The 11,464-nt window shown below is 41.9% G+C and overlaps 2 protein-coding genes across 3 annotated transcripts; both read left to right on the top strand.

Annotated features, from left to right (window-relative positions):
- Nucleotides 1–5,173: 5,173 nt before the first annotated feature.
- On the top strand, nt 5,174–8,931 carry LOC145637200 (uncharacterized). Its single transcript, XM_081688677.1, has 3 exons — nt 5,174–5,363; nt 5,422–5,734; nt 7,374–8,931. Exons 1-3 carry the CDS (start codon nt 5,174–5,176, stop codon nt 8,929–8,931), a joined length of 2,061 nt encoding a protein of 686 aa, XP_081544803.1.
- Nucleotides 8,932–9,128: 197 nt separating this feature from the next.
- LOC145636240 (uncharacterized) lies at nt 9,129–10,593 on the top strand. Of its 2 annotated transcripts, XM_081687743.1 has the most exons (2): nt 9,514–9,643; nt 9,729–10,593. In XM_081687743.1, the coding sequence occupies exon 2, from the start codon at nt 9,769–9,771 to the stop codon at nt 10,426–10,428; it is 660 nt and encodes a 219-aa protein (XP_081543869.1). In that variant the 5' UTR covers nt 9,514–9,643; nt 9,729–9,768; the 3' UTR covers nt 10,429–10,593. The 2 variants fall into 2 exon arrangements, with proteins under 2 accessions (XP_081543868.1, XP_081543869.1); XM_081687742.1 differs by having other exon boundaries at nt 9,129–10,593.
- The last annotated feature ends 871 nt before the right edge of the window (nt 10,594–11,464 follow it).

Raw genomic sequence — 11,464 nt, 5'->3', positions numbered from 1 at the left:
GTATCATGCCTAGGATCTTGATATTTTTTATTATGCTTTAACATGATTTATGATTATTGTTTTGATTGTGATTATAATTTTATAATTATTGTTATTATGATTAACATGATTATTATTATGGTTAATATGATTGTTATTATGATGACTATAATTTTATGATCATGATTATATTTATTATTTTATTATAATGTTGCTTGATATTTATTATTTATTGCTTGATCACGCCTTTATTGCATGTTTAAAGGGAATTTGTACTTGTAATCACGCTTAATAAGATATTTAATAATCTTGTTAGGGTTAATCTGATTATAATTTAAAGTGATCGCCAATAATAGTTTATTTGTGCATTAATATTCAACCAACATAGATAAACAGGTTTAGGGTTAATCCTATTGATTGCATGTTAATTAAAAAGCGCACGTGAATACGATCAGAATAAAGTAGAGGCCTATTATTAGGGCAGGTTCAATCTCTTTTAGGTTGGATTTGTACCTTCATCCCCAAACCCTTATTTGGTTCTAGACCTTATGGAGTTGACGATCTCTTGGATCGTTAAGGGGTGTAACCTTCATCCTATGAACGGTTTACAAGTTCCTTAAAAAACTTGTTGGCGACTCTTTTGCTCTATCTTCTTCCCTTTTGGACGCCACCGTACTTTAGTGTATGATCACAGTGGGGTTCAAGCTAGTGGGATTAAAGCTTGAAATTATTCCCTACAACCATACATATGCAAAGGTGTAAAAAAATGTTTGAAGATGACCAAAGCACATTGCTAACACAATTTCACAAAGATCCAAACTTTATAGTAGTAACTAAAACCATATCAATGTAGTTAAAAAATCTTAAAAAATTCTCTCTGTAGAAAGAGAAAGGTCATAGTGAGAGTAATCTATCTAATTTCCTGTTTATTTTTTAGTCTTTTCCACCTTTCTACCTTAGTTTTCTCCTTATCTTCTTGTTTTCCCTGAAAGTGGTGACTATGCCTCAGTATATTCAACCTCATACCTTTGTCTATCCTCACATAATAGGTGAGGAGTTTATCAATATCCCTGTTATGGATGATGATGAATCCATTGATTGAGATTGTTGTGTTATAGGTAGGGTTTGGGATGATCGTGACTTCAATATTTCTATTTATCAACGGCTGGTATTACGGTTCTGGCATCTACGTGCACCTGTTCGGGTTTTTCCTTATGGTCGAGACTTGGTTTTCGGTTGTGGCTCTCAAGAGGATGCAGATGAACTAGATTCCAGAGGCTGGGTTCACTTCAAAGGAAGTCTAGTGGTTCTTCAAAGGGTTCGAGATCACTCAGTTCCAGATAATATGAACTTACATCTAGTGGATATGTGGGTTGGTGTTCAAGGTCTTCCTATTCTCTACTCTACTCCGACTGTTGCGTCAGTGGTTCTTTCTCATGTTGGTGAGGTCACTATGATTGACGAGGGCATCGGTCAGTTTCCTATTCCTTGTCCTCGTGTTAAAATTTTAGTCAATTTGTCTCTGTCGTTGATTGCTGGTTGTTATTTTCCTACACGTGAAAATCGAGTCACGTGGGTTCGTTTTAAATATAAGGGTATTTTTCGCTTTTGCAAAAAGTGTGGTTTTGTCGGACACGGACAAGGCTCTTGTGAAAAACTCCAAGCCGAAATTTCCTATCATTTGGAGGCTCGTTTTCGTAGAATTCACGAAAACGGCGCTCGTGTGTTATATGGTCCTACCGATACTAGTTTATATTCTAATGTTATTCGTGGAATTTTTCCATCTCCTTCGGTATGGAACACTGAGATTTGGTTTGGCATTCATAACGAAGAGGACCCTTCTGAATTTCCTGCCGACTCACACCCGTCGGACTATGATAGTCACGGCAACGGGTTTCCCCGTTCTCCAGCGGGTTCAGATTCAGGTTCTTCGCACCCTCCTAGGCGGCGCATCACTATTCCGGGCTTATTCCCTCCACTTTCGCCAACTACTTTTCGGAGTTCTGTCAATGAAGTATGGCGCCGTGATTTAGGCATTAATCGTGCCATTAACGAGCAATTAGAGGTTCCTAATCAACAGCAAAGGAACGAGGAACATGTAATTCATGCAGGAAGCAGGGATAATCAATGGCATTATATGGGTGGATGGCAAAATTCACCGTCACGTGGTAATGAGAGGCCACAGGACACTAATTTGTCTCGATTCTTAAATAGGAGGCAAACTTTGGCAGCTTCTGCCGCTGGAAATTCGACTCATCCTCATCCGGATTCGAATGGATCTCCAGCCCATTCTCATATGGATCATTTAAATTCGGGCTGGGCCTTGAATTCGAGTATCATTTCTTCAGAAATAAGCTCGCCCCATCCTTTTGCTTTTGATGAATATGGGTCAATGCTACGTCCTCGATTGGACCGGCCCAGTCTTTCAGCTCACGTGCCCATTAATGAAGGCCCTTCTCAAGAACAGTTGGTACCAGATGTTTCTCCAATTATACTAGAATTTTCCCCTCCTCCTCTTGGACCGTCTGGACCTATATTTTATGATCCTTTTGGGGCAGGCCCAAGTAATTGGCAGGGCTCGTTGTCAAGTCCAGCTCCAGTTGTAGAGCCTACTTCACCATCTCTTTCGGGTTCTTTCCCTACGGATCGAACCGAGTTCTCTGGGTATATTGCGGATTCTTCGTCAAACGCGTTCTCATTTTCCCCAGAGTCGTCTTCGATCTCTTCAGCTCCGGCTCCTTTCTTACCTGTTCCGGATGATTTCGCATCTGATTCGGCGCCAATTTCTCCTAATTCGAAAAATCAAGAGGTTAATTCACCCATTTCCCCTGTTCCGAATGCTTCTGAGATTGAAGGGTTGGTTCCTATGGAGTGCTCTCCACCAGTTTCGCCTCCTTCTTTGGATATAATGGTAGGTGATCAACAAGAGGATTCTGATGACTCCCAAATGACACAATCTGGTTTAGAGGCGGTCCCAAGGTCTGTTCTGATTTTTGATCGCGGTCGACGGATGTGGCGATGGGTTGCGAATAGGTATCCTGCTAAGCGACCTTGTTCGTCTGTGATTCCGTCAGCTCCTCCTATGCCGGAAGGTGGTGATCGATCTCAAGCTACATCCGGCTGTCTTCCTTGTCTTCTGCCTTTTAAAAAGCGCAAGAGTAACGCAACTTCGAGTTCTTCGGAGGCTTCAGCTGAGGGTTCGGTGGCTCCCCTTAACGGGCCACCAGGGTCACAATGAAGATCGGTGCTTGGAATTGTAGGGGTCTTGGTCAAGCGGACACCCCTAAAATTCCTTATATAGCTTCAATGGTCCGCTCTTTTGGTTTGGACATAGTGTTTCTCATGGAAACTCTTCTCCCTGTTAATAGTGTTGCAAATAAATTAGTTTCATTCCCCTTTTTGGGTTCTTGTGGGTCTGATGCTAGTGGGCTTAGTGGCGGTTTGTTTGTCTTTTGGTTTGCTCCTGTAGTTTTGGAGCCTATGTACATTTCCCCTAATATTATCCTTTGTAAGTTGGTGATGGGTAATGATATAAATACTTAATGTTTATGTACGATGCTCCTCATTTAGTTGATAGGATTTCAGTCTGGAATACTATTGCTTCTTTAGTTGATGTTTTTCCCAATATGATGTTATTAGGAGACTTTAATCAAGTTGAATATACTTCGGACAAAGTTGGAGGTAATGATATAATCCCTGGGCGACTGGATTATATTCAGTGGCGATCGGATCTGGGATTAATAGATGTTCCGTTTTCTGGTCCTCCCTTTACTTGGACTAATAACATAATTGACTCGGATCCCATTTTTGAACGCCTTGATAAGGCCTATATCACTTCATCTTGGTTAAATGATCGCCCTGACCCTTATGTTATTCATCAACCAATTTTATTCTCGGATCATGCGGCAATTATTGTTTTCGACTTCAAGGAGTCCACCTGTCATGTTCGCCCTTACCGGGTTGAAAATTGGTGTCTCTCAGCCTCTGAAGTTACCTCGATGATTTCCTCGATTTGTACCACCTTTTTGGAAGGTTCCCCTATGTATTCGTTGTCTCGAAATCTTGATTTAATTAAAAGACAACTCTTAACTTGGTGCATTTCCCATAGGAAAGCTTGGGGTATAAATTGGAAATCTTTAGTCACTTCGGTCGAACAAGCTTCTGCTTCTCTACACTCACGGGTTGATCAATGTCTCTTTGTTGATTCCTGTCGTCAGAAAATTGCGGAGGCTCAAGCTTCTTTTTTGTACTGGCGTCAGCGTGCAAAGGTGAAGTGGGATGCTCAAGGTGAGTCTCACTCTAAGCTTCTCTTTTCGATGGTTCAGTCTCGCCGTCGTCGGAATGTGGTTCACTATATTAAAGATAAGGATGGAGAATGGATCTCTGATTTATCGCAAATTCGCTCCACGATCATTTCGTTTTATCAAGAATTATATCAACCGGTGCCCTTACCTTCACAGCATTCTTCGACATGGTGGGATGATCTTCAGTTACCTTGTCTTTCAGCCAGTCAACAAAACCATTTGTTGGATCCGTTTTCCCCTGCTGATATTCAAGAAGCCATGTTCAGTATTAATGACAACAAAACTCCGGGTCCGGATGGTTTTTCAGCGGCTTTTTTCAAACATCATTGGGACTTGGTAGGTCCTTTAGTGGTGAGTGCGGTTCAATTCTTTTTTGCTCATGGTTATCTTTTAAAGGAATGGAATCGTACGTTTCTAGTTCTTCTCCCTAAGGTTGAAGGCCGGAATCAGTTTCTCAGTTCAGGCCTATTGGTCTTTGCAATGTTCTGTACAAATGTATTTCTAAATTTCTTACGAGTCGTCTTCAACAAGTGTTACCAAGTTTGGTCTCTGATTTTCAGAATGCCTTTGTTCCTGGCCGTCAGATGTCGGACAATAGTTTAATTACACACGAGATTCTTTCGTTTATGAATTCTTCTCGTGCTAAGAAGAAATTTTATGCGGCTTTGAAGTTGGATATGAACAAGGCTTATGATAGAGTTAACTAGGACTTTCTTTTCCAAGTGTTGAAGACGTTTGGTTTTCCCCCATATTGGTTACATTTGATTCATCAATGTGTATCCACTATTTCATATCAAGTTTTAATTAACGGAGACCCCTCTTCGGCTTTTCGCCCCAGTTGTGGCCTTCGTCAGGGGGACCCTCTTTCTTCTTATCTGTTTGTTTTGTGTATGGAGGTTTTGTCAGCAATGTTGCGGAGGGCTGAAGCAAGTTCGCTTTTTCGTGGGATTCGCATTTCTCGTGGGGCTCCCTCCGATTCCCACTTGTTTTTTGCAGATGATTCTCTTCTCTTCTTTGAGGTGAATCCTTCTGCTTGTGATAATTTGATGCAGTTGCTTAAAGATTTCTGTGACATATCCGGTCAGATGATTAATTTGCAGAAGTCATTTGTTAAGTTTAGTCCTAAACACGCCTTCAGATTATAAGGATTTCTTGGCCAATAGCTTGCGTCTTCATCATACAACCAATCTCGGTTCATACCTGGGAACCCCGGTAGATTTAGGTCGCAGCAAGATTTCTGACTTTGGTTTCCTGGTCGACAGGATTTCTAAGAGACTGTCAGAATTCTCCTCTTTGCGCCTTTCGGCGGCAGCAAAATTGGTTATCATCAATTCTGTTCTCATTGCCTCCTTCAATCATGTTTTGTCAGTCTTCCGGGTTCCTTCTTCTGTTACGAAGTGTATTGATAGGCTTCTGGCTCGCTTTTGGTGGAAGTCCTCTGCTTCATTGATGTGTCTATTTTATATAGTATTTTACCCCCGTCCCTTGGTCATAATTAGTAGTGTTTTTGGCTCTTTAGAGCCACTTTTATTACTAATTGGTGTTTTCTAGTGTTTTCGTAGATTTGGTTGACTTTTGCAGGGATTTATACTTTTGGAGTATTTTCCCGAGATATTTTGAAGTAATCACGAACATTGGAGAAGCACGACCAGATTTTATAGCCCAGGGCCGGTTAGAGCCATCGAACTGGTGATTAAGGGCTTGGTATGTGTGATACCGGGGCATTTGGACCGAGTATTCAAGATTGGCCCGAAGAATTGGAGCCCAATCGTAGTCCAAATAGTGGCCCAAGAGAGCCGCCCGGCCAAAAAGGCTGGCGCCTGGAGGCGCGCCCCGCCGGGCGGGAGAAGCAAAGGTCGGCGCCCGGCCAAAGAGGCTGGCGCCCGGAGGCGCGCCCAGCCGGGCGAGGGAAGCAAAGGCTGGAGCCCGAAGGCGCTCGCCTGATCGGGCGCGTGTTATTGTTAGGAGACGATTAGCGTCGTTTAAGTTTGTTTTAGTTTAGGATTCTTACGGAGTATAAATACTTCTCCGTAAAACGAATTTAGTACCTTCTTTTTACTATTTCTTAATTTTTCTGAGACTTTCTCTCTCTAACTCTTTTCTCTCTCCTCTTAAACTCTTACGGTGTGTTTGGATTGAAGGAAATGGAGGGAAAGGAAGGGAAGAGAAATGGAAGGATGGAGTATCTTTCATTTGGATAGTAAATGAGGAAGGGAGGGAATTAGAGGGGAGAGAAATGGAAGGATTAAATTGTAGGAAATTGATCCCTCCAACAATGGAGAGATTTGGAAGGAAAACTCATCCTTCTTCCCTCCCCTCCTCTTCTCCTCCCTCCCCTTCTTTTCCTTCCCTTTTCTTTATCCAAACAAACCATTAGTATTATTTTCTCTCTATATAACTCTTGGTTTAATTTTAGTAATTTATTCTATTTCTTTGATTATGTCTCCTCTAATTGTCTTGATTAGTTTAGTTTTAATTATGTGTGAGTAGTTTTATTTCTAGGGTTTATGGGGATCCATAAATAATATGAAGGGGTAATTTATTGATGTTAATTATCAATGCTAGATTAATTTCTTATTGATTGGTTTAATGCTCTGTGACTAGATTTGCGCAGATCTTTTATGCATGAGTTTAACAATATTGATTCGAGATTCGACAGATGAGAATTGATGTTTAGGTCTAGTTTCAATAGGCAGGTTAATTTATAAATGGTTAGGTCGAGATTCGAAAGATGAGATTTAATACCGGTAAATTAATTGTGTGATTATAATACGTAGCGAAAGCCCTTTATAATTTGATTAATTTATGCATTGATGATTGATTATTATGTTTTACCCTGGAGTATTATTTATTGGTGAACCTATCTAGATCCTTTTATATATTGTTTTCTCCTTATTCTTAATCTTCGTAGTTTAGTTCCTTTTGATTATAATATATTGGTTACTTCATAATCTAGATTATATTAGTTAATTAGGAATAGAAATACTTGTTTCTTTGTGGATTCGACCCTACTTCCCTATCTACATTAGTTAGAGGATTTAGGAATTACTTTTGATTAGGGGATACGACTTTACCCTGTCATTCATCTAGGGGGTTAGCCTTTCGCTCCGCTTCCTTGTTACATCTTCCGAAGAGTTTGGGTGGTCTAGGCCTTCGCAGCATTAAGCATTTTAATTTGGCTTTATTGGCTCGTCAAAGCTGGAGGCTTCGGCAGCATCCTCAGCTGTTGGCTTCTAGGGTTCTTTCGGCTAAATATCCTTCTCTCTTTTCACTGGGTACAGGTCCGCTTTCTCGTGCTTCTTGGGGTTGTCATAGTATCTCGAATGGGATGTCTACTTTGGTTTCTGGGTTTGCTTGGAAGGTGGGCAATGGTTCGCAGATTCGTCTTCTTGAGGACAATTGGGTCCCTGGGGGGATAGTGAGGTTCCGTCTAGGTTTAGTTGAGTCGGATCTCCCGACTCATGTTTCTTCTATCATTAATCCGCGTACTAACGCGTGGGATCCTTCTAGGATTCATCGGCTCTTTGATAGCTCTTCCGCGCTCCGGATTCTTTCTTTGGAGCGCCCCCAACGTCCAATGGACGATTTTGTTTACTGGAAATTCAGTAGGGATGGTCATTTCTCGACCAAATCGGCTTATGCAATGTTGGTTCGTGATTCTTTAGCTTCTATTCCTAGTACGCCGGCATCTGCATTATGGTGGAAACGTTTCTGGGGGTTGCCGATTCTCTCGAAGTTTAAGCTCTTTGTCTGGAAGTTGCTTCACGGTGCCCTTCCTTTGTTCGATTCTCTTGCAGTTAGAGGAATTCCCGTTTCTTCTCAGTGTATTTTCTGTCGCCAATCACCGGAAACTTCAGCACACTTATTTCGTGATTGCTCTTTTACTCGCCCGTTTATTTTGGATTTCCCTCGGGGCTTTAATCCTTTCGGTCCTGTTTATCTTCCGTTTGAACAGTGGTTCACGGGATCGGTTTCAACCTTGATTAGTTTTGGGAATCATGATGCTCTCCTCTTCTTTTTATCATGTCTTTGGGCAGTTTGGGTAACTCGCAACAATTTGGTCTTTCGGAAGGCAGTGTATTCTCCTACTACCCTTTCCTCTTTAATTGAGAATTGGTACCACCGCAGCAAACAGGCTATTACCTTTTCCTCTTGGTATTTATCTCGGCAGCATTCCTTTCCTCGGCTGCCTTCTTCTTTGGATTGGATTAGAGGATGTGCACAACCGTCCTTGGATGCTTGTTTAATTATTGATGGTGCCTGGGATAATCAAGATTACAGTGCCGGTACAGGTTGGATCCTTCGGGAATTAAACTCTGCAGTGGTTTTGGGTGGAGGTTCTCGTGCTTGTCGAACTTCCTCTGCTCTTCAAGCTGAATTGCAAGCGTGTCTCTGGGGCTTACGAGCGGCCTTGGCTAGTGGTCTGCTTTGTATTTCAGTCTACACGGATTGTTCTTCTTTGGTTACTTTGCTGGATGGTTCCGGATCTGATCCTGTTGACTGCTGCTGGTTACTTCAGGATATTAGGCAGGTTCTAACTGGTTTCCAAGTTTGTCATTTTCGGAAGGTTCCTCGGTCTTGGGTTGCTCCTGCTCATTGGCTAGCTGTTCGGACGCGACGTCGACATTTCCTTTTTTGGTCTTTTTAGTTTATTTCTTTTTCTGTTGTTTCTTTCTTAATTCTATTTGTCAAAAAAAAAAATAAAAAAACTAAAACCATATCATACCATTTATTATCCACATTACTATAATGTCACTCATCTCGGCGGTTACACTTGACCACACTAGCTGCCTGAATCTCCCATCTTCAATCTCTCTCCGCCTATCGCCGCCGCAACCTCCGCCAATCAACTCCTACTTTCTCTCTCCTCCCAATAACCTCTAAAACTTCAATCCCCAAAATTCAAATTCCCAGAAAAAAAACAATGATTCTCTCTCCTGCAAATCTCTCACAAACACCCCCATCTTCATCCACCCATTTTCTCTCTCCTTCAACCTTCAACAAACCCCCAAACTCCATCTTCTTCCCTTCAAAACAAACCCCACTTCAAATTCTCTCTCCTCCTCTTCAATGTCACAGTCCCCATTCTTCTCTCTCCTCCGACATCGATATGGTCCAAACCCGAGATGGGGTTTTCGCCCCGAACCAAACGAAGGTGGTTGTTTTGTGGGATTTGGATAACAAACCCCCTCGTGGGCCCCCCTACGACGCGGCCGTGTCGCTGAGAACGCTCGCCGCACGGTTCGGGGAGGTGGTCGACATCTCCGCTTACGCGAATCGGCACGCTTTCTCGCATCTTCCTGCACGGGTCATTGAGGAGCGCCGTGCAAGGCGGCAGATGGATTTTCTTGAGCGCAAAGGTATGATCACCCCATCTCAGCCTTATGTTTGTAGTGTATGTGGTAGAAAGTGTAAGACTAATTTAGATTTGAAGAAGCATTTTAGGCAATTACATGAGAGAGAAAGGCAGAAGAAGTTGAGTAGGATGAAACAATTGAAGGGTAAGAAGAGGCAGAAGTTTAAGGAGAGGTATTTAGAGAAGAATTATAAGTTTGAGGAGGCTGCTAGGACTTTGATTACGCCTAAAGTTGGGTATGGTTTAGCTAAGGAGTTGCGGCGAGCTGGGGTGTTTGTCAAGACTGTGGAGGATAAACCGCAGGCGGCGGATTGGGCATTAAAGAGGCAGATGATGCATTCAATGAGTAGAGGGGTGGATTGGTTGTTCTTGGTTTCGGATGATTCGGATTTTCGGGATATGTTGAGGAAGGCAGGGGAGGCGAATTTGGGGACCGTGGTTGTGGGGGATAGGAATGGGGTGTTGGGAATGCAGGCTGATTTGTGGGTTCCGTGGGGCGGGGTGGAGAAGGGTGAGGTGAGTGAGAAGGATTTGGTGCCTAGGAGGAAGGAAGTGGGTGATTGGGGTGATGGGTTGTTCTCAATTTCGGAGTTTGATGAGGGTGTTGAAGGTGGGAGTGACTTGGATCAGATTGTGGATGAGCTTGGTATCCCGGGTGGGAAGTTGAGTTCTGGGAGTGGGAGGTTCTCGGCTTTTTCTGAGGGCGAAGAAGATGATGAGGAGTGGATGTATGATGATGATTATGATACTGATGATGATGATGATGATGAGGACGACTATAACTTTTAAGACAATTGTTGGAGGAAGGCAGATGATGAAATTCCACTGATTGCAGCTGCCACGGCAGCTTTGCTGTGTGTATAGGCACTTAGGCAGGACCAAAAATTATGAAGGCCTTGATTGTGGATTGTCTGATCTCATATGTACTTACTGAGATTGGATCATTTGTTCTTACTGAGATTGGATTATTTGTTTCGATTATGAAGAACTTCAATATTTATCTCCCTGAGATTGAGCACATAAGTTCCCAACTTCTACTACAAAGGAGGTGTGATCAAGGCTTCAAGTTTTGAATCATAGAAAATGGCTTCAGTTTGTTTGTTGGCATCAATTTTATGTCTTTTCCGGCAAAAGGCTTGTTTAGAAGGCAATTACTGTAGGATACTTGGTAAAATGTTCCCTTCATCTATGTGCATTATGTATATGACAAATTGTTTTGGGTCTTATTGTTTGGTCTGACCCATATTCATTTCAATTCCATATATATAACTTATGCAAATATTGCTTCGATGTCCTTTCTCTGGTGTGCATATTCCAATTGCCTACTGCAACTTGTGCTTTGATATCGGTTGCAAGGTAAAATTGAACTGAACATACTCTATATTCAGAATTTCATGATTGTTTCACCAATGTTGTTGACCTTGTTGTCATTGACGAGAAATTTAGAATGAAAGAGAAGAGGTGTTATGGACTATTCTTTTGGAGCTTTAATAATACACAGCAAACTCTACTACCTCCGATAGCTTGGTGTTTTGGTTTAGGATCTTTTTCACAGAGCAATTATCGGTGTAAGGTCTGCAAGGATAGCATAGGGTAAAAATGAGTTGTTTTTAATTGTAACACCCAACCAAAATATGTAGCCTTTTCTAGATTATCAGCCTCTTGCTTTTCACTGTGACCTTAAATTGTTTTTGTTAATAAAAAAAACTATTTTGTATACAACAAAATCAGTCAAAAGCTTTTCCCTATGTTCCTCGGTGCACTATCTTTTCTCAGTTACTGCTGAAAGCCTGAGATTGCCCAGGACATGAAGGAACTCACTGCT

This window comes from Chenopodium album, chromosome 6 (genome assembly GCF_948465745.1).
Source record: "Chenopodium album chromosome 6, dcCheAlbu1.1, whole genome shotgun sequence".
In the NCBI taxonomy this organism is placed as follows: domain Eukaryota; kingdom Viridiplantae; phylum Streptophyta; class Magnoliopsida; order Caryophyllales; family Amaranthaceae; genus Chenopodium; species Chenopodium album.
Note: the sequence above shows the minus strand (reverse complement) of the source record. Positions and strands in the feature narration are given on the sequence as shown.